This window comes from Cryptotermes secundus, unplaced genomic scaffold, assembly GCF_002891405.2.
Source record: "Cryptotermes secundus unplaced genomic scaffold, Csec_1.0 scaffold737, whole genome shotgun sequence".
Classification (NCBI taxonomy): Eukaryota; Metazoa; Arthropoda; class Insecta; order Blattodea; family Kalotermitidae; genus Cryptotermes; species Cryptotermes secundus.
This window is the reverse complement of record NW_019727105.1, coordinates 1731314-1755345: the sequence shown is the minus strand read 5'-3', so window position 1 is coordinate 1755345 and position 24032 is coordinate 1731314. Positions and strand designations below refer to the sequence as shown.

The window sequence follows — 24032 nt, the reverse complement described above, 5'->3', positions numbered from 1 at the left end:
GAATGCACGGAGTTTCTGCAACTACGCCCCAGATACGCCTTCGCAGCACGTTTAGGTACAGCGACACGTCACACACAAGTTGCCGCTTGCCTAAAACTGCTCATATTTTTCCCTCTGTGTTCAACAAATGCTGATATGCTTCCCAAGTTCCGCGTCACTAATGTACAAGTATGCTTCCCACGTATTTATATTCAACAAATTATTCCCTTGCTGCGGAGGCCACCAAATTACTTCTCCCTTCGGAATATGCATTTCTCCATAAACTTCACTTGGTCAACATGTGAACGCACTATGTACGAACGTTCTTACATGAGAACGGCATAAGAACTGTTTGTTGTTTATGGACGTGTAATGCGCTTTTTAATGTTAATTTATAAGGCAGACTACATATCACACCACAGGTCAAACATGTTTTGTACATAAGCTTACGTACACAACTACTGCTAATTACGTAATTTCTTGTGGGAAAAGGGCGGTGGTAGCGTAATTGCTTGAGGCACTATGCTACAAACCGGAAGGTCTAGGGTTCGATTCCAGGTGAGGTTATTGGATATTTTCAATCTACCTACTCCTTCCAGCCGGGCTATGGCCCTCGGGTCAACTCAACCTCTAACAGAAATGAGTATCAGGAAACTTCCTGGAGGTAAAGGACGGCCGGCGCGTAAGGCTGACAACCTTACCGCCACCTGTGAGCTGACTGGCTGGAAAATGTGGGGGCCTTCACGCCTGTTACAGGGATTACGTTACCCTTTCTTTTACCCTATGGGGAAAGAGTATGTTCAAAATCTCGACTTATGAAAAGGTTTTTGAATATAATCCGTTCGTCAAGTCGGGGATCAAAAGTAACTGGAAAATCGAAATTCCGCTGCCTGAAGCTAATATTTCTCACCACTTTAACGTCGCCATTTTCATGTTACCCGTATCAGAAGAATGGGCGGGTGGAGCCTGGGAAAAATATAATTTCTCCTATCCGAAATACGGAAATTCATGCTACTCCTTTGACTCTCCCCTTGCATCTGCCGCCATACTAATTGAAACGATTATCTGTCCATAACCCATGGCAACGTTCGCGCGTCCCTAGTGACGTGACCGGGTCTACATCTGCTGCGGGCTACAGAAGGCTTATGAGGGGGCTCATGAAATATGAACACAGATTAGTTTTCCTCTCCTAGCAAGAAAACATGATCGTAAGTACAGATGAGTTATTGCAGGACGAGAAGAGAAAATTGGAGGTGGAGATAAAAAGAAAGTGAAATGAAAAAGCAGAGATGATGATAACGATAAGTGGAGTTCATGCAGAAATGCTGGCATATAAAAGGAAGACAGGCGAAGAAAGAGCTCAGACGTGAACATTTAGATAAGAGTGGATGCACGAACAGAACGAATCATGAGATAGTAAACATAAATAAACCAGGAAAAGAATATAATTGACTGGAAACAGTGGAGAAGAGAACACATTATGGAACAAAAACCGACACATTGCCCGTCTACCACTTTCCTTTATGTCCTTCTGTAACAATAAATTCTTTTCAAACCTTGTTAGTTTATTGTACGTTAAGGTAGAAAAAAGTAATGGAAGGTGGTTTTCCTTATCCATGGTAACAGCGGATTTGACTGTGATTTTTCATCTCCGACCTGGATACAGAATATAGGAACACGCCCTCATAACAGCAGTAAATTGCAGCATTAAATACGATGTAAAAGGCGCCACTAGGAAAAGCCTTCCCCCAGCAGATTGGTTTACTGGGAAGTTTAGAAAAACTCGAGATTAAAAGCAACTCCGAGCCCAGAAGAAGTTGATTTAAGGGAGGATTCTTGTAATCTGGACCCGCCTTCACTTACAGACTGAAAACTGTGAAGGCAAGTTTCAAAGAAGGAGCGATAAAAAAGACGAAAACAAGCAGAAAGAAAAAGAAATCCTTATAAAATTTCGACTACAGGAAATGGGATATTGTTTGGAAATACAAGATTGATTTTAAAAGTGGGGCAGGTATCGAGGATCCCTTGAGACGGGCCATTTCTCACAGCTTGCGATAAGTTCTGAATTGCCCGCTTTCCCATTCCATTTCAACAGAGAAATTTATTTTGCTTGATGCTACTGGAACAAAGAGATATTGAAGCCACAGCCTTTTAATTCAAACGCATGCTCCAATAAAAATTGCAACCGAAATGGTATGAAGTAACATGCAAACCATGATTTTACCTCGGTCAGTCTAGAAATTACCCGTGTTCTATGGAGGCCAGAGTCCCACTGCCGCGTTCACAACAGCCCGCCACTGAACCTACTCTGGTAGACACTGGTAAACAACTTCTTTATTAAAATCGTCACAACACAACTATATTAAGGTCAGTGTCAAGTTTGGCTCTGCTACATGTTTCGGCTATTAAAAGCCATAATCAGGCAAATACATGCCTAAAATACGAGTATATACACCACTGAACTGCAGTACTATTAAAATTGGATACAATAATATTAATTATATTAAAATACTAGGCGTAAAAATGCAATAAATTAGACTATATAAAACAAAGGTTATAGTATAAAGCAAGAATAAAATTCTTCGACTGATGCTTTACATCATCGAGTCAGTCGTTGGTTTTTGTGATTTTGTTGCGTTCCCACGGACAAATTGGAGTATTCTATATTTTGTGTATATATATATATATAATAAACTGTTTTGGAGGCTCGTGATGTAGATGTAGTAATATTAATGTTAATTATTAAGTCGGTGCCTCATCTTACAAAGTATTGTCCGTTCTGTAGGGAATGTAAACAACGACTCGTTGTCCAAATATTTTCATCGCTCTGTTCTCAACCACCATTTTGATGAGAAGTTAAGCTTCACACGCGTACAAAAGAATAAGCAGAGTTACAGCTTTGTGTTCATATTTGTAAACAAGACACAAGAAGTTGCGAGATCCTGAACAACACGTATTCCGCGAATTTGATGTATTTTTATTTTCTTAGTGAATATAGCTTTGATTTATTGCTACCTTTCCAGAATAGGGTATTTGAAATATCTCTATGGAGATGAGCCCTTCTTGAGATACTGTCAGTCGCTCAGCTACTCAAGCATTTCCCAACATTTTATGGAACCCAAAGGTTCGTTACCGTGTTCACAAGAGCCTTCCACTGGTCCCTGTCTTCAGCCAGATTAATTAAATCCATATCACCCCACTCTATTCATCTACAGTCCAACTTAATACTATTATTCTCTCACCTACTTATAGATCTTCCTAGTGGTCTCTTTCCTTCTGTTTTTCCCTTTCTCCCCCATGCGTGATGCATGCCCTGCCCATCACATCATCCTTGATTTGATCATTCTAATCATGATTAGTAGAAGTTATGAAGCTCTTCACTATGCAAATTTCTCCAACCTCCAATTATATAATTAAAATACATTCCGTCTGTGTTCTTCCATTAATGTCAGTTACCAAGTTTCACATCCATACAAAACTACAGGAAAAATCACAGATTTATATCCTTAAATTTTTACGTGTTCAGACATGAGGCGACAAGACAAAAAGTTCTAAATTGAATGTTAGCAAACATTATCAGAATTCAACCTGCTCTTAGTTTCCTCATGAATCAAATTTTGTAAATTTTCGAACCAAATTATTAGCTCTCTTGATATGATTGTATTCTGTATTCTGGCGTATAAAATACAGCATGTAATTTCCAATTAAGTCTCCTCTGAGTTTCTTTCTATAGTAATCTTCTTTCTAGGATCTAATAAGTTATCCAGCAATGAGCTTTAGTGTTAAATAAATATAATGAATGTTCGGTAATAATAATATTTCGATTTTCGAACGAAGTTCTTACTAGATCTGGACACAACTTAAGACCAGTAGAGAGTGAGTGGCTCGATTCAGATGATCAAGCATCAAGTCATACATAATCTAATGACTGGAATCATTGAACGTGCAAGATATTCGACATCCTGTTTTCCCATTAGGAATCACAAGTAAATTCACTGAAATCAGTGACATTAAATTATAATATACAAAAATAAGTAGCATGAACTTATTATTTTAAAGATACGTAACATGTACATCGGTCTAAGTATTGCGGTATTACGTGAAAAATACGAGTACAAGTGTACAGCGGTCCTCAAGCAAAAGTTTCCTGTGGCCTCACTTAAACGTTGGAAAAATATTCATAAGCCACATAACGTAACGCATGTAACTTTAACTTGTAAAATAAATCCTGTGAAAAAAGTTGTTCGTAATTTATAATTTGAAGCAAAGCGTGAGGAAAATGTGAATCCTTTAATTTACAGCAGCTTATTAAATTGAAACATGCTAGTTGGACGTTCATGCCCAGCTAACCGAAGAAGATTATGGTCCGTCAGTTTGTTGACGTATTTATTAATGAAGATATGAAGGTGAAGGCTTGTGGCCGTGTAGCATAGAGCAACAACACTAGCGTATAAATAATTCACGAATTTACAGCAGACGCAAAGAGAATTCTTCTCAATACTGGGAAAGGGTTTCCAACAAAGAACTTACTTATTAGCCATGAAAATAACGGGTGATGGTTCGAGAAGTTACTAGTGGCCACACTAAATATCGCTGAAGTAGAGTATATGTTCACATTTCCATGACTGAATCGTTACTGCCTGCCTGCTCCCTAGGAAAAGTAAGTTTAACCTATTGAATGGTGAATTTCGGTTTGACTCGACGATTCGCATCAATGAATCGATTAACTTCTTTGTGCTCGCTCCACTCAGTTAAAATCAGTCATATGACCAGTTTGGACTCAACTCTTAAACAACCTGGAGACCACTGTCTTATGGGAGATAAGACCGTGTAGCCCGTTGAAAATCAAGCGACGTTTAGGAGGAATACGTATATCGCCTCCATCTCAGAATCGAATAAGCCGTGCAAGACACCAAAGTGAAAATAGGTGGCAAGCCGAGTGTAACGTCCTGTAGTCCGTTGAAAGCCGGACAACTTTCGGAGGAGCATATCGTCTCCACGGCTTGCCACCTACTTTCAACGCTGGTATCTTACTCGGCTAATTCGACCCTGAAGACGGAGGCGATACTTTCCTCCGAATCGTCAGTTGAATTTCAACGAACTACACGATGATATATTCCAGAAGATAGTACTCTTCATAACCACCGCTGTGAGAACCTCAGATTCTGAACAACTTATCGAAAGGCGACACCATAGGCCTCCTGGCACACTTATCCAATTAAGCGCAGTCAAGCCGAACTGAGTTTGGCTGTACAGGATGTTGGACAGGCAGACCGTTTGTTCTCCCAAGTTTCCCGCTTATTAACTGTGTGTGACACTGCGTGAGACAAACAGAGTGGCAAGAAGGCGAATGTCTGCTCCCACAGCAGCTTCAACTGAATCAAACCCTATTCATGTCGACGGAACTCGATTCGGTTAGTGAGCCACCAGCCGATGCTTGTATTCCGGAAGGTTTAAAGTGCTCTGTGAACTTGTTTCTACCATTCATTGTACCCATCGTTATTATTGGTTTAAAGACACAAGGCATAATTACACCAGCAGATGACATCACTACATTTTTGCGTTGCATATTCGGCACACAAAACGACGGCCAGTACAAACAGATCAGATTATACCTATTTTGTTGAATATAACGTCGTTGTACTGCAGAGTACTGCACCGTGCATACAACAAAAAGCACTTTAACGATGCAAAGCCACTTCAGTGCTTTGTCTTTTGCTTTAAGGTTTATGGAAGCATCCTGCTCATATAATCTGAAGCATTTTTTTTAATCTGGGCGTTCTAGAGGTTGACGAGGGGAAGTCCGCACGATAGTAGAAGGAGAGAAAGCGAATGGGATTGGCAGAACAAAGGAATTACTACGTACTTAATCATAGTGACGACAATTCCGGTTCTACGACAACTAAGTTGCTTAAAGAAGATTATCATGAACTGGTGAATATAGAATATTTACAGAAGTCTAAAGGAACATTATTATAGAGAAGTGTGACACTTCGTTTATCCGGTCATCCTTCCGCTGATCCTTTTGTGGACTTCAACTAATTAAAGGCTGTGTGATTAGATGTTCTCACAGCGATTACTGTTAAGACTGATAGCTTCTGAGATGTAATGCGACCCACTCCGGCAGAACTTTGTAGATGTTTCGAAGGAATTACTGCTTCCATTTTCAGGGTGTAAGAGTAAGCCAAGCAAGAAACCACCAAAAAGTAGGCGGCGATATCTGCTTGCCGCCTGCAATTCCTTACACACTCAACAATCATATTTCCATCTCATTTGATAGTAGCATAATCCATGCTGTTGAAACAACGACGTAAAGAAATTCAGTTAGTCAACCATTGACATGAAATTTCTTTGGCGTGACATTACAAGAACATTTGTTCTTGCCAACAGTATGAATGGAATTAAAGCCCACAAGGTCTGATTTTTCGGACCCCTTAAATACGACACATCACTACTATTTTAACACTTGTTTACTTCCACAGTGGATAAAGTGACTGGAGCGTGAAGCAGGCTATTACTTTACAGCTACTGCAGACGATAAGAATGAATGAGTCTTTACGTACCTTTTCCCATACGTCAGCTTTACAACGTGCTTAGACAAAGGAACAAATTTACATTACTTTTGATGTCACTATGCAGGCTTCAGTTCGCAGCTTTCGTCACTGTTATAGGACCCTAAGCCTGTAGGTTTCTCAGCGCAAGAAAATATCAAACTCCATTCGATACACTGTATAATAAACTTGATCACATATTTTCTAATATCGACTGAAATTAGCATAATTGATGAGTTCGCTATAAAACAACACGCCAAACCGGAAATCTAAAACGGCGGAAATAAATAACAGCTAAATTCGGAAGTGAGGTTATATACACTGCACATGTTTCCACGTTATGGAAGCAGTGAACCCTACGTGCATTTTCTAAGATTCTTTGCTTTTTCATATTATGATCTCTGGGTTATGACAATTTTGTCTGGCATGTGGGTGCTCACCTGCAAGGTGTCATAACCCAGAGATAACAATATGTATAAGCACAACCATAAAACATTAGATCACACATTCTACCGTTAATTGTATGTCATGGACTTTTTTCAATTGACCTCATCCTTCCAGCCGAACTATGGCCCTGAGGTCGACTCAGCCTCTTAACAGAAACGAATACCAGGAATATTCTTGGGGGTAAAGGACGGCCGGCGCATAGGGCCGACAACCTTACCGCCATCTATGAGCCGATTGTCTAGAAAACGTGGGAACTTCAATATCTCACAACCCTATGGGCCTCCACGGCCTGTTACACGGATACCTTTACTACTCTACTACATGAGCGATATATTAACTTCATCGAACAATGTCTTTCCTGGGCAGCTGATAGCTATAAAATGTTAAAGTTATTCGCTATTCTTACAAAAAGTAAACTTTCCACACCGTCATATTCGAATTTAGGCTGTAATCTTGAGTCAGTTGAATCCATTTATATAGTTCTGAAATGATCCCCCAATCAACGAATTGATATTCCAAATAAGTTTCTTTACATAGGTTTCTGAGGAAACTGGCTCAAGTGGTAACCCATCTGAAGCATCTTCAGGACAATGTCCTGAGAAAATGAGGGATATTACCTTAAATTAGGCCGCTTCCTCCCAAATCCTTTCCACTATTATTCATTATGATCATTCACTATGATTTCTTATCACGGAATCAAGGGATACTGTAGGCCTATAGTGTGGGTTAAATGCTAATGACAGCGTCATTATACAAACTAAAAATAAAAAACAAAATTATGTTTCCATCTATTTTTCGACATACTAATTTTCTTAAATGTATTACGGACCATCCATTTCTCATATTAATTCTTTTATCTAATTGCACATATCCCAGGTGGGCATCTTAAGTTCTTGTACTCATTGCGCTCAATTTTGAAGTCTATTCCAATTCACAAATAACTCTAAGGCGGCCCATACATGTACAAGTTTGGCTCGCGAGGAGCCGGGCTCAAATTAATTTCACCACACACGGATGAGCTTGGCTCATTGGAAACCGAGCCGAGTTGGACTCGTACATGTATGGGCCTCCTAATGAGGAATGACATATTGGCAAGCAAGGGATTTATAATGCATCAAAGATGTTTCATGACACTTCATTTTTTGGGGGGGGGCGGGATTGCAGGCCCATAAGTTGAACATGTTGTCGTGTTACAGTGACACTCAACAGAGTTCTCGTTTGGAGATCAAAGTTTTCTCTTCACAGGCCTCCTTACAACTAACTTCTAAACTTGTCTTCGTTATAACATCTCTGACAGGGCCACACAGAAAAAACCATTCATTGCCGTACCCCAATTATTTCTGTGGGAACATGCCTGTTTGTGAAGGCTTTACCTGCAACGGCTGTGTACATTTGCTTATTTAGAATCTGTTCCTCAGCAGCGGATATCGTTTCATTGTTTCGAGGGCATTACCCAGTAATGGTTCTACCCACTACAATATAATTAAAACTGCTTTTCAATTTTTGCACATGCACGTCTTATGAAAGACTGTTTTGAATAGTAAACTACTTGTGAGATTTGAGATTCTCATGGTAGTGGCTAAAAGAATTAAGTCTTGCAGGATGTGATGCAGTATACGTGTAGTTTGGTGGGACCTATCACCTCTATCTTCAGGGTAAAACTGTAAGCTGCATGAGAAAGGGATGAAACCACTCTAAGGATGGATGAACAGGAAACGGTCGGTGGACAGCTCAGAGGAAGGTTGTGACCCTTACTAGAGCCAATAATATTTATGTTGGAGGGAAGGAATTGAGAGAAAAAATCTTAGGAAGAGATGTAAGAAGAATTTAAGAGGAAACGATGGGGAAAGGAGAAGACTGGACAGAATATGATTCTGGGAGCTGTACTGTGACTTATCTTTCAGGAAGTATGATTCATAATATGGTGGATGGGGGGAAGGTTGGCTGCAAATGGGTGTTGGATGTAGGTACAGGGATAACCACTACACTTTGTACTATGTTGCTGAATCATTACACTTTATCAAACCAGCTGGTCACTGACACAATCCTGTAGGCAGCACACAAAATAGAACAGAACACAAGTCACAGATAGTCACGATTTATTTTTGAGTAACTTGCACACATGTTTAAAGAAGTTCAGACTGCTGTTAAGTGTGAGTCAAAGAATTTATGTGTCTAAGAAATTTAGTGTTTGTGCTGGAATGAGAGTTAGTGCCAAGGTATGGATGAGTGTGCTGTGAATAACAAATTTTCTGTGCAAGTAGCAACTACAGCTTGTAACAACCACAACATTCTGCTCTTCCCTATCCCCCTTATCACTTGATATACTGGGAATTACAGCTGATGCTTTGCTACTGTGTCTGAAACTGTGTCATCCAGTCTCCTGTTACCATACAACTGACAGTAAAAATGTTTTGCTTAGTGCCAGTCTTCTTAAATAAATAAATAAAAAAATATGCTAATGAAGATTAAGAACAGGGTGTATAATATTCCACTTGAAGCTACACAAATAATCACATGTGATGTTATAAAAACAAAAATCTGCCAGGAAGACTTTCTGTACAAACAACATGGGGATTACCAGAATGTTGTCATTCAGAAAAAATTTCCTTTTATAACACTCAAAAGTTTTCATTTCCTTCCAAATATGAAATATCATCAAAACTATCTGCTGTGAGTGACATACCATTCTTGATCAGCAACCTTTGTTTAAGAAACATACATTTGCATTGGATTCAACAATGGAAATTAAGTTCTCTTCAGTACAATGAAATCTGTAGAAAATACAGAGAGCTTCAGCAACAACATGTTGTACATTATATTTACTTCAACAATACAAACTTACAATACTGCAACAGGTTTCAAGAGAAACTTATTATAATCAACAAATATGTCAATTTCAGTTTGTTCAATTCATCAAATATCAAAGCACTCTGGATGTAGAATATCATAATTTATCTTAACTAAAAAATTATTACCATGGTAATATGACAATTTGAAAGTCCAGATCTGGTAACTGCTAAACCTCTGTAATCTCAGGAGCATCTGTGTACACACATGGCCTGTAGATGCTAATCTGTTCATTAAATTTCATTTCATTTAGCTTCATCCCATCTACAGAATAACACATACATAAATTCAAATTAATTCACAGTGTACCTCATTTTATTCATTGAACCCTTTAATCAGAATTTTGGTTTTATGTGCATTTAACAATGAAGCATACAGAATATTTAAATTGGAGAAATTGTGTATATGTTCATATGTACTCTGAGTTATAATACTATGCAAGTGGGTATTCACCAAAGTGTTTAATGATTTAAAATACTCGTATGACCAAAAAATAGTCCAAATTTCAGGACATGAAAGTTTACACACAAGAGTTTTGTGTAAACGTAACAATGCCACAACTGGTTCAAATAGGGGCAGAAAACAAAAGTTACTAGTATGCTTCAAGCACATTATCATTCCATTCATCAAAGCAATAAAATGAAGGAAATGGCTTGCTCTGCTCACCTTGTATATAAGATACAGCTAACTCTGAAATATACATTTGGAATGGGGAATTTAATCTCCATGCAAAACTAACCCGAGAATGGCAAGCTTCAGATTATGGTGGACTTTCTCCTCATGAATAATTGTAACAATAATCTTACTCATGCATTTCTAAAAAATATCAACTTTCAAACAAGTACATGGATGACTACAAAGAGATTAATATGGATAATATCACAGTACTAGTATTAATATTAATAACAATAATAAGAAGCATATTATTAAACTTCCTTCTTATGTCAACAGAATATAGTTTTTGAGTTCATACAACTGGCACAGCTCAAACTGTGCCATATACATTACTATGACTTAGAGATGTTCTTCACCTTCACAAAACAACAATACATAACTTACTTCAATAATAACATTGCAATACATAACAGATTCTGTACATTTGAACACAACCACTACAGGTTAAATATAATTAAACTCTACATTGTTTAACATTAACAGTAAGTAGCTTTCTATGAGCAATGAAGAATTCAATATGCTGTGCTTCACTTCCTTAAGCATGTCAGACTGAGTATACCTGAGCTTTCCTCATGTCCTATAGTACTAACAGTGGTCTTCAGATATTGTTGTAGTTCTGTCACTACAGAATTGAAGAGAGATTCCATTCACTATGAAGATTTAAGAGGCTGTACACCTCTAATCTATATATACTTGCACAAGGACAAACAAACATATCTGATTCCTGGTGACTGAAGTAGCCATTTGGAAATATGAATACCATGGCCAGCAAAACATTTTATATCTTTCCTGTTTGTACTGAATCCTCTTCCATTCCTCTAGATCTCCCTAGAAAGAAAGAAAGGAACATATTGTAACTTGAATAGCCATTGCCATGCTACAGCTCTGTAAACATGCTCCAACATGCCACAATAGAAGGATGCCATCTCTGGGCCATGCCCAAAATATGTGCATACAATAGAGGAAGCTGTATCTTCTTCGTGTCTGAGGTGACTTCACACAACATGAGGTAGTGGTCACGTGACATGTGTTTTATTTTTGTCTGCACAACTGGCGCATGCACTGCGACATCACACAACAGTGCATAGCGCCATGTTTTCTGTGAGGTGTGTCCATGCTGTCTTCATGATTGAGTAGATTCTGAAGAAGTGGGCAGTGAGTGAGTGAGTGAGTGAGTGAGTGAATAAGTGGCCAGAGTATAGCAAGCAAGCAGTAAGCTTGAGGAGTACAGAAAAGTACCATAAGTCAGCCTGTGAGCCTTAAAGTGTGATTTAAAGACTTTATGTGTGCAGTAGTACAGTGATATTGGGCGTGCGTGATTTAGTGAGACTTCTATAGTTCTTGTGTTATAAATCCACTGCCAGGAAATGGATAGTGAAGACTAGTGGAAAGAGACAGAGAAGATTATTATAGTAACATAACATGCAAATTTTGTATTGTGACGTGTTGTAAATGCTTTCACAAATTATGTACAATATATTCGTTTGCTATGCTGTGCTGAATGTAAAATTGTAAAATCTTGAAAAAAGGTTTAGATTTGAGTCTAGATGTTTTGCAACAGTATCTCCTATGCCATTCATTATTATTATTATTATTATTATTATTATTATTATTATTATTATTATTAGTGAGGTGAGACAGTCCACTTGGTAGTGTGGCCATTACTGGCCTACTGTACTAGCTCCAGATGACAGATGGTGATTGTGGACCAACTGGTGGAATGAAGATTATCTGGGGAAACTGAAGTACTTGAAGAAAACCTGCCCCAATGCCACTTTGTCCTCCACAAATTTCACATGACCAGATCCAGGTTTGAATCCAGGCCACCACAGTGGGAGGCCAGGAGCTAACCACCTGAGCTATGACGCAGCCTACACTGCTCATTGTATAAACGAAAACCCCTTGTTGAAAGGTTGTTAGTTTTTAACAGAAAAATTAAAATATTTATTTCAACTGAAAATTCTGAATTGAATCAAATCGATGGCATTGGTTTTAACCCTACAGAGCATGTTGGTAACTATATCTAATACCTGCTTTAATAATAAAAAACTCTGCACTTTGTAAGTAGAATGTTTTTACGAGTTTTGCATGATCCTTGGAATAATAACAACAGTATTTGGCTTGAAAGCCAACTCATGCTTGGCAGAATATTAATTTCAAAACTTTGATGCACGACATAAATGAGAGTTCAGCATTTTCCTTTATTTTCATCTTCACAATTTCACTCTCAGCAGTTCTAGTACTAGTTTACTTACCACACCAGCTATTCTTTGCAGTGTACTAGCAATTTACAGTATCTCACAGTAAATAAATTATTAGGAAATAATGTACATATGTTCAGGAATCATAAAAGTTAGCTACATGTACCACAGAGTGACAGGGGAAAACGCTTCATGCTCAAAATGTACTCTCAAAGAGAAATATTCTGTTTTGTCATGGTGTGCAACTAATTAACCTTGGTCAGATAGAGCAGTGTGGACAAAGCATTGCTAAATTACAAACCTCTCATAGGGGAGTGGAAGGGCTAAATTTCAGGTGGGCTTATACAAGAACATGGCCTATATTCACATAAATATAGTATTTTCCTGTGCAGCAATAACCAGACAGTCTCTGTAATGGAGACAGAATGTGATGATTGTGAGGTAAGAAGTCGATTTTAATACTATTTATATAAACTTCACACTTCAAAGGGTGAAATGCTTTCTTCATACTTGACTTTAAAGGACTATCTTACATTTGGCTATGTATAATATGTTTCAAACAACTTACCTAATTATATGTGTTACAAGCAGCTTTGAGATTCAGGTAACATTGCTACAGTGTCTATGACGGTCTGAGGATCTTAACCAACTCATGCACCAGGCTCCTATCCCTGAATGCAATAATGCCTTCAAGGTTACAGTGAGAAGCACTACACTGCTCTTCTGCTGTGTGATTTGCACCATACTTTAGTTCTGCCTCCTCCAGGTTCTCACCATTCTCTAGCACTCTTTTGTAGCTCACAATGCCACCACCAAGAGACCGGAGAATAGCATGTGGACCACAGGTGTCCCACATGAATGTTGAGCCCTTTGTAAGAAGGTATAAGTCAGCATTCCCACGAGCAACACACAACTGCTTGTAGCCGGCACCTGAAGCCTCAGCCACCACGTAGCCAGCTGAGCGCAGTCGACATTTGAGGTTCGGGTCCTCACTACCACTCAGTACTGCAACCTGAAAGAAAAACAAAGGTAACATCAATAAAACAAGATTCTGGAAAATAAACTGTCTGCTGGTTGGTTCAGAGGTTATTTAACAATATCGCCTGTGAAGATTATCCAACAGAAAATGATATAGGCTACAGATTATAAGAAAAGATAATTACAGGGTAGTTTGACTCACCTTCGCTCTGTCATCTTCCATGTTCCTCAGTAATGATGCAGAGCACTTAGAAAGGTCCCCAAACTTGACGCCCCACTGGCACATGCCCTCCCATCTGCAATCAGAAGCCACCTTCACATACTAAGAGAAGTACAAGAGCAAGTAAAATGAACAAAGAGGGTGACATACAAACACACAATTATAAACAAAAAGTATGCCAGATCTCTGTGAATTCAGGTTGTTAATCATTCTGTACAAAATGAAACAACCCCTACAGGAAAGCAGAACATGTCTCTGACCAACAATCTGTAATGGTTTTCATGAAACTGAAATTTTGATATCTGAAGCTGAGGGATGAACAGCTAATGCACTACCAACTGTAGACGAAGGTGAGTGGTCCAGAAATGTCACTCCCAAGGAAAGAATATTGGGACAAACTTTTAAAGGCACAAAATCTAACTCTGTTTTACTTTACTGTCTGACAGACATCACAGCACCAAGATTTATACAAGGGCTATTTGGAAAGAAATCTTAATTTATTTTAGGCAGCTAATGTAGCAGTGGGGGAAAGCTTGCGAATGTGAGGTAGCATCACATGACTCATTGCCTTGTAAACCATCACATATCTGGTCATTAGTGTTTATTTTCTCTACAGAGTGAGTTATGATGTGTCCCACAATTGATAATACCACCAGCTGTAAAATGTACTGTCTTAGCAACTGTCTTAATGCTAAAAACATGAGTACTGCAGAAATCTGTCGTGAACTATGCGCAGTTTATGGCAAATATAACGAGTGAAGGAGCTTTAAGACAATGGTGTAGAATGTTCAAAGACAGGCAGATGAACAAATGTTCACAATGAAGAGCAAAGTGGTCGACCATCTGTAGTGAGTGACAATCTTGTTCAAAGTGTTGACCAAAAATTTCATGCACTGTTCTTTATAAGATTATCACAATTAGGCTAGGCTATCACAAGTTTTGCCCAAGATGGGTTCTGAAAATGCTCATGAGTAAGCACAAAATGCAGAGAAATGACTATGGTTCTCATTTTTTTAGAGTGACACCACAAAGATGGTGATGAATTCTCAGTCACACTGTACAAGTAACAGGTGATGCAACCTGCATTTCATTTGTGAATGCTGAAACCAAAGAGCAGTCAAAACAGCAGATGTGCACACATTCTCCAAACAAGCCAAAAAAGTTTAAACAAACATCTGCCTGCCAGAAAGCTGAAGAGAGCTGCTTTCTGGAACAGGAAAGGAGCGCTGATGATGGAGTTCATGCAACAAGAAACCACGATAATGCCAGAAAGAATAAAAAATTATGTAGGACCATTCAGAACAAAAGGCATGGAATACTATACTGACATCCAGTGTAGTGCTCCTCCATGACAATGCGTGTCCGCATAGAGCTGCTTGCACTGAAGCACTGCTGGAGCATTTCAGCTGGGAGTTGTTTGACCACCCTCCTTACAGCCCTGATCTCACTTCAAGCGATTACCACCTGTTTACCTACCTGAAGAACTGGTTGGCATCACAGCGCTTCAACAGTAATGAGCAGCTGATGGAAGGTGTCAAAACATAGCTGAGCTCACAGACATGGAGAAACTTATTCCCAAATACAACAAGTGCCTCAATTCCAGTGGTGACTATGTTGAGAAGTAGCTTAAGTATGTATGTACTTTTTGTACATAATTTTTTTCCCAATTGATTGTTCAGCTAAAATCTCACTGGAGGTTTCTTTCCAAATAGCCCTCCTATTTCAGCTTAGTAATATATGAATTTTTCAAGAAGTGTGTATACACTCAACTCTCGATTATCCGGGATAATGGTGGGGATGGAAATCATGATTGATCGAAAACCCAGTTAAGGCAAATTTTATTAAAAGTAGTACTGTACTACTGTACCTTCATAATACTATAGGCCTACCTGTATTTAAATTTATTCAACCTCATTTTTATGTCATCGCAAGGTCTTTTTTTACATTACACTGAAGTATGAATTAGTTATTTCAATCACAGTGTTCAACAACATTAACACTTTTTACGAATATTCACACTTAACATTTAAAAAAGTATTATTGTCGTTTACTTTTTCATGGTGTTTTCCTTTTTCTGTTGAATACTTAACACAACACACTTCCTTTTACACCCTGACATTTTGCTAACGCACTTGAAGATCGATACAAGGAGACTAACTGGGGCGATGTATCTGTCCTTGAAACTTTCCACAAATCCTTGCATTCTTTCACCCCTACCCTAGAACATTGTGTTAGCATAACGGGACCAAAAAATGCAGAGCTCAGTTCACACTAGTGTGAAAACACTGTTACAACTCACCATGTGAAACAAAAATGAATGAATATTAAACAACATATAAGCCTCAAAAAAGCCCTTGTAGCCCAGGTTAAGACGCAAACTGGTTTATCCACCCCCGGGTAATGAAGAGTTGAATGTACTTCACTAATGCCAGTAATTTGACAGCAGTGATTTGTAAAGATAAATGAGGCATTCCTATAGATAGATATGAATAAACTGCCACCAGAAGGGGGAAGCTCAAACCCTTGAACTTTTTGGAAGGAATTTTATGATAGTAAGTAATAACACTATTAACACTATAATAATGGTAATAATAACTACATAACTGGTAACAACAACAACAGTAATAGTGGATATGATACAATATTCGGGAGATGCTCATATTTCTGGAAACATAGCTTTCACATGAACAACAGGAGCCACTACACATAATCTGTGCCTTCTTGAAGCTCACCTAGAGCCATGCTGTGTGTAGAAGGGCTGATTCACAACTCCCAATATTGGCTGACCAGAGACTCTGTCGAACACACCAATCAAGACTGTCACACATCCCAGTCCACTCTTGTAGATGTCATTTGCTGACAACTTTGCCTCTTCACCACTGATGTACTCTGAAGTTGAGTCTGAATAGCAAATATCCAGGCACTTCCAATTAGATAATGTCCAGTTCTTGTGGGCAGTCAGTACTTTCCTGTATTCAGTATGGATGAAAGTGCCAATCCATAAAGGAGACGGGTCATTCCCATAACTACAACTAGCAGAGTCCTTCCTGAGAAATGTGTCAAAATATTCCCCACTTTTTATAGAGCCTGCAGCTTCATTACCTGTTCAAAAGATCTGAAACTAGACCCTAACCTGAGTTAGATTAATATAGTCTACACTTAGAGAATGATTTGACAACACCATCCAGTGCAACTCAAAAGTATATTTATATGAATGCCTTTACACGTTTCGGTCAGTTACGACCAACTTCAGACGGCATAACACCCCACTGAGGAAACTACTGTTACATTTATCATAGTACATAAATTTGAATCAAAGTTTTATATGACAGATTTTAATTAAGATAAAATGTGGTTGAGTTAAAAATTATTAAAACTCTTAATATTTCAAATCTGAAACCGCTAAGGTCTGTGTCTTCTTGCCTCTTCTATCAATGGGAGATTGGGGTGATATTGCCGTCCTTAAGAGGTCCAGGCAGTGTTGTTTTCCCCTTTTTATACAGTTGGTTAAGAATTTGTGTTGAGTTGTTTCTCCTTTCGCTGTGTGTTGAGTGCCTCAACATACAGCAAAATGAGAAGCCGCTCAATCTCCGAAACTCTAGCCACAGAACTTTAGATCTCCTTGAATATAAACAACAGTTATATTCCAGTGTAGTAGTGAAATGAAATACAATGTTTAGCAGACAATTTTTATGAAGTATTTGCCATACAGAAAACACCAGTTTTACAGTGATGCATAAGAGAAGCTGAGAGGAAAATGTTCATAAAATAAATTAGAATTGATTTTGTTGCATTGCTCGACTCTTCTACATGTCTAATCAGAAATCAAAGCTCATGACAAAATGAAATTCTTAAATCTACACAAGTAAAAGTAAAGTTGTTCCTGTGCTTAGTTAGTCAAGCACAGGAACAACTTTACTTTTACTTGTGTAGAGTTGTTCCTGTGCATAGTTAAACAAGCACTATCCCATGAAGACATATGGGGGAATGGAGGTATAGCTCCATCATTCTTGACCTCAGCACTAGATGGAAGTGAGTGGTCAGCTTCACATTCCTGCTGTTTTACCCCTTGGGAAAGAGCCAGAAGTAACCATTGCATAGGAGGCTGGGTGGGCTCCAGAGCTGGTCTGGATACTCTGGAGTACAGAAAAATCTCTTGTTCCTGTCAGAAATTGAGCCCTAGCCACTCATCCTGCAGCCCATTGCTGTACCAGTGGAGCTATCTGAGCTTTTACTCTTAAATCTGTAACTCTACCAAACTAAAGTTGCACAAATTCATGTGCCCATAATGCAAAGAAAGAATACACTTTTGTAGCTTTCTTTATGATGAAATACAGTTTATTCTTAAGCAGTTATGTGACCAGTTAGAACTATTACTATCAGAGTGCAGAAAATCAACATGCAGTTCATGACACCAAGCAATTTTGTTATGCATCAAAACAGTGTTGCAAGATGTACTGCTTGTCTATAGCTAGGTTAACACTTTCAAGCTCTTCTTTAAAATTCCATGTTCCTTTGCACAGCAAATCAAGTAGTGACTTCTCAGGAAGCATACGAATGTTATGTGTCATTGTGTCTATCAGCCTACTGCATTCAGACCGCAGATAAAATGGACTGTCTGTACTGGTGCTATTAAAACACATAAGTCAAGTTCTTTGAAAACCCAAGTGAAATCCACCAACAGCGAATGATTTTAGTACCTAAGTAATGACAGTGCTGTGATCTGTACTGAAACATGTCATAATAACTTTGTTGGGATCCAACCGTAGTATCACAATGAACCAAATGTAACATAAAAGGTGACAACAGTGTGCTAATAACATACAGAACTAGGAGAGAGAGATAGTATACTTAAGGGTATAGTGATCTATACAAAGTAATACTGACACCATTGGCCCTGTAATCATAACTATTACAATTGCTTAACTCTGTCTAAGCCATCCACTTATTGCACCATATATGCAATCGCCAATAAATGTAAAAGTTGTCGCTGTGCTTAATTAAGCACATTGAAAATGTATAAACTACTACTGAATTGATATTAAACTAAACAGCATAGATGGCTATTTTGGCAGATATGAAAGGATTACTGTTTTACTTATTCACTCACTCATGGAGCTGAGCCCTTCTGGAGGAGCTGCCAACTCTGCAGCCACTCAAGAATTTCACAGCGTTTTATGGAACCCGAAGGTTCATTACCGTGTTCACAAGAGCCGTCCGTCCATATCCTGAGCCAGATCAATCCAATCCATACCATCCCATCCTATCTCTGTAAGATTCATTTTAATATCATCCACCCTCCTACGCATTCGTCCTCCCAGTGGTCTCTTTCCTTCTGGCTTTCCCACCAATATCCTATACACATTCGTCTTCCCATTCGTTCTACATCCCCTGCCCACCTCATCCCTTACTGCTTTACAATTTACAGTAAACAGAAGTTCTGATATACAAATGGAGATAGTTTTACAATCAACCTGAGTGATTTGGAAACATCACAAAATGTTGAATAAAGTGAGTATGTGGATCATACCAATAGGGTCAATCCATATGCCACACTGCTCCAGTGGCAGGTTCAATTGCGGTAAGTTTTCCATGTCAACATCCTCCAACCTGAGGTCTCTGTGGACCTCCAAAGCCAGCCTCTCAGCCGCCTGAGTGTCGCCACTCAGAACCTGCAAATACACCATCCCATGACCCCGATTCTCCAAACCTGGTTATTAGAAAAAGTGATACAACTAGTTCTGGGAAGGATTTATGAGCCTTTCATCATTACAGTACAATGAAAATATGTAAGCATGTCAAACATATAGGTTAAAGCTGTACAAATTGCAAAATAATTCCCTCAATTCTTTGTCCATTTTATCTGTTGTAGTGAGACTGCATGAATTTAGGTAACTAGAGCCTCATGGTACATCACATATGTCTGTGTGTATAAGTATGTGGACTTGTGTCAGTGTGTACTGTCTTGAGCAAGCAGTTATGCCAGTTCCAGCATGAAGCAGTTAATGAGCATGCAAAGTACCAGCTGTAGCACCAGAGAAGCCAACATTCCATTCACATCATGCAATGTACCAACAAACTGGGTTATGAAAAAAATGAAATTACACTTCTACAAACCGTGCTGAGGAGGGCGGCTGTAGCCACCTGATCCGCCTGCACCTGAACTGTGATGGTGTCTCCAAGCACATTGCTGAATGTGTTGCTCTCCTCTCCAAAGATGTGATTCACAATGTCAGGAAACTGTTATGCCACAAATATCAAATAAAAATAAGAACTAAAACACTGAAGATTCCTGAATGCACTGTTGCTTGCAGTTTATCAATTAATTACAGTAAACCCTTGACCTATTTTGCTTATATAGGCAAAAAGAAATGTGATGAAGTACGTGAATTTACTAAGTGTGGAATCTGAGTATATGCAGTCTGTGCCCAGTCTTGACCCTGAAATACTGCAAATTCAGTTATACTAATGTCAAGGTACTGCTTTTACCTCTTATTAGCATACTTGTCTTACAACCCATGGACAAAGGAGTTATCTTATTACATTCGCACGCGATCAAGCTACAAGCCCCGGTGCTTTTGATAACTTAAAAAACAGCATATGTAGGGTCACTAGTATCTGGTTATTAATGGGAGCTGGTGTTCAACTGTTTCCATGTATCCCCATTTAACCCATAAAGTTTAACTAACATGGATTCACCTCATTTGTCATTCTTGAGTAACCTAACCCCTCCACTGGATGAGGGTTTACTGCATTTAAGAAAATAAGAAAACCGTCTTCTCTGCCACCTGTTGGATTATCTGGAATGAGATTTCTAACAAATCTACATAAGTAGCAAGCCTTCTACATCTTACTTTATACAACAATAATTTGGTTAATGTGGTTGGATGACTGTATTATTTATTTCATAAATGAAATATGCAAAGGTTGCACAGTCTCATGTTGCTTTCAGCAAATAACTCACAACAGCAACACCCTGAGTTCAAAATGCAACGGTATGTCTATCCTAATGTAAAGTTGTCCCCGTTATTAACTAATTGATTACTATGCCATGAAGATGCATGGGGGAGTGGATGTATAGATCCACTTTCTTGACCTTCGCACTAGTTGGAGGTGAGTGGTAAGCTTCACGCCCCGGCCGCTTTACCCCTGGGAAAGAACCCCTGGTACCCACTGTATAGGATGTTGGGTGGATCCCTGAGCCAGTCTGGATGATTGGAGAAGTGAAAATTCTCAACCCTACCGGGACTCGAACTCCAACCCCTCGGATGTCCAGACCATAGCCAGTCGCTATACCAAATGTGCTATCTCAGGTCCTTTGTATGTCTGTCCCTGCTAAAGAAAAATTATAAAATGTACGTGTGCTTCCATAGGAGTTGGGATAGCTGAGTCTGCATAGTGATGAGCTACAGGCTGGATAGCCAGGGTTCGATTCCCAGCAGGGGAAATATTTTTCTCTTCTCCACAGAGTCCAGACCAGCTTAGGTGCTGACCCAACGTCCTATGCAATGTGTACCATGAGCTCTTTCTCCAGGAGAATGAAGCTGACTACTCACCTCCTTCTAGTTCTGACCTTATGTTACCTCCACTCTCCAACATGTCTTCATGGCATGGTGCTTAATTAAAAATAAAAAAAAATGCTTAAATTCGCTCAGTGGAGGGTGGAGTCCAACTGGGTCCACTCGGCATGGCGGCCACTGATTGGCCTATTGTAGCCTGCCCCGGGTGATGATGGAAAATTTTGGCGGAATGAAGATTGGCAGGGGAAACCGAAGTACTTGGAGAAAACCTGCCCTGGTGCCACTTTGTCCACCACAAATCCCACTTGACCAGACCTGGGATCGAACCCGGGCCGCCGCGGTGGGAAGCCAGTGATTAACTTCTTGAGCTATGGTGCGGCCTTGGTGCTTAATTAAGAATAGGAACAATTTCACCTTACCTTTACATATGTTTGCATATTCATTGAAGGATTAAGGATGAAAGAAAAATTGTTGAAAGAGTGGTTAACAAAGGTTCGTATTAGCACTCATACCCGACTGCCTATATCATGCTTCACTGTCTCCTGTATAAGAACATCTGCCAGCGTTTTGAAGTCTTGGACAAATCTTGGATTCTTCTCTGCCCCTTTCTTTTCTTGGACCAATAACTTGATAAGGTGTTCATCTTGCCGAATCACTCTAGCTATGTTGGCAGCCTTTTCGGACACTTTCAAGAGTGATTCAAGTATACTGGTACCCATATCTCGAACTGTAAGAAACAATTCAATGACTGCTAGAACAATATTACTCATTTTGAATTTGAGGGATATTTGAATACAGTCATGTGGATGTGGAAACTATTATACCAGTTTGTAACATACTGATTTTGACTTTCAAGGTGATTCAGTAGTTATACTGATCTTGCTTTTGGGAAAGAGCACTGTATGGAAGTGGGCTGTGTTACCAAGGCTTTCAAGGAATACACTCACTACATCTTCAGGGCTGACCATATAAGCAATACCATTCATGTGAATTTCAAATTACAGGCAATGCTGAGATTTGTTGCTTACTAAAATATCTTGTTTGTGGAGATACCTTCAGTTCTTTTTGCAAATATCTCTATTGTGTCCCAAACAGACCAATTGAAAAATTACTTGAAGGAATTCAAAGGTAGGTATGAGTATTTTCATAATAAAAGCACTAGTATAAAATGTTGGTTTATGAGAATTAATGTTTGAATGAACAAAACAGAAAGTAATAACACCAAAATTAGTTACAACACAGATCATTTCATGATAACGATTTAGGTAAGGCATCAGCACATACTGTCTTCTTCTGCCTGCACGTATTATGGCCACACTATGCACTGTACTCACTCCACATGTGATTCTATTATGACATCTTTTACAGAGAAACTATGTAAATCTGTCTGAATCTTGAGAAGTTCATTAAGCATTGAACTCTGCAGATACTGCTGAAATGTAGTGCATCATACATGTTTCATAAGTACAGGTATTAAGAAGACTTAAATGCCCTGAATAATGCAGCTTGTTATGTAACTCTTGCATTCATTAGAAGCTGTCTTAAATGACCTCCTACTATTCTGTCAGAAGGTACGCTGTCTTGATGCCAAATACTGCAATGTAATCTCAAGCACAGGATTTGCTGTTTCTGTAGCAGTGTGTACTATATTAGCAGTAGAATTTGCTGTTTAATGTCTTTTTTGGTGAATTTTCTGTTCCTTGCATAGCTGGTCTTTTGAATGAGGTGCTTTTCTACGTCACCGGCCAGAATATCTACATCAGAGAGTGAAGTTGTTACATCTTGAACCTCTTTGTCTGTTTGCCAGTAACCTTCTATATCCAGTTAAGATGCTGCCAGGAATATAAACAAGGTTGGTTATATACAGACAAAAAACAAAGAATCTTACATTCAGCATTGCTGTTTCAGACTGCTTCTACAGAAGGGGAGTGGAAAAAAATAACATGTGGGTTTGTATTTCAGTGGAATTTTTCAAGATGTGTGACTGCTTATGACAGAAAACATGTTGTAATCAAGCACCTAGCTGAAAGTAGATTCTCTTCTTAAGAATTACAAAGGATCATTTACTATCATCTTTAAGGTTCTAGTGGGCAGTAAATCATTGCTTCATTTACATCAATGCTGGTGCAGCAAAGAGGAAATGTGATGGTGGCGAATTTAATCGTTCAAATTTGATAAATTCAGTTGAAGGCGATACTCTGGCAATGCTTACAAATTTGTTTTTGTAGCAGATGATGGATTTCCTTTTAAAAAAAGTACTGAAATAATATGCACAAATTGACAGACTAGCCATAACAGAAAAGGGATTTAATCACTTACTGTGCAGAGGAAGGCACACTTGGGAATGCATCTGAAATTTTAGTAATCAAGTTCAGAACATTACGGAAATCCTTTCTTCTCACACCCATAAAGACTGACCAAGATCTACATGCATCATTCATCATCATCAGTAATCTGTCAAGACGACAGGTCCACAGTCTCTTCCAAAACAGTTCCTCCACTTGATGCAATCTAGAGCTTTCTCCTTCAAATGAAAATATCCTCTTCTGTCCTCAAGGTCATCCAGCATCTTCTTACGTCTTCTTCCTCCTCAGCTTCTGGTCACTTCTAT

General features: G+C 38.9%; 1 protein-coding gene across 1 annotated transcript in view; it reads right to left on the bottom strand.

Moving 5' to 3' along the window:
• Nucleotides 1-9059: 9059 nt before the first annotated feature.
• Nucleotides 9060-24032, bottom strand: part of LOC111864479 (inositol polyphosphate 1-phosphatase) — a gene marked incomplete at its 5' end in the record, with an annotated part of 18907 nt that continues 3934 nt past the window's right edge. Inside the window, 7 exons of the mRNA XM_033751444.1 lie at nt 9060-11330; nt 13272-13715; nt 13884-13977; nt 16634-16802; nt 19432-19573; nt 20007-20141; nt 21934-22148. Of these exons, the coding sequence (XP_033607335.1) occupies nt 13326-13715; nt 13884-13977; nt 16634-16802; nt 19432-19573; nt 20007-20141; nt 21934-22148 (1145 nt within the window). The remainder of the gene's footprint in view (nt 11331-13271; nt 13716-13883; nt 13978-16633; nt 16803-19431; nt 19574-20006; nt 20142-21933; nt 22149-24032) is intronic.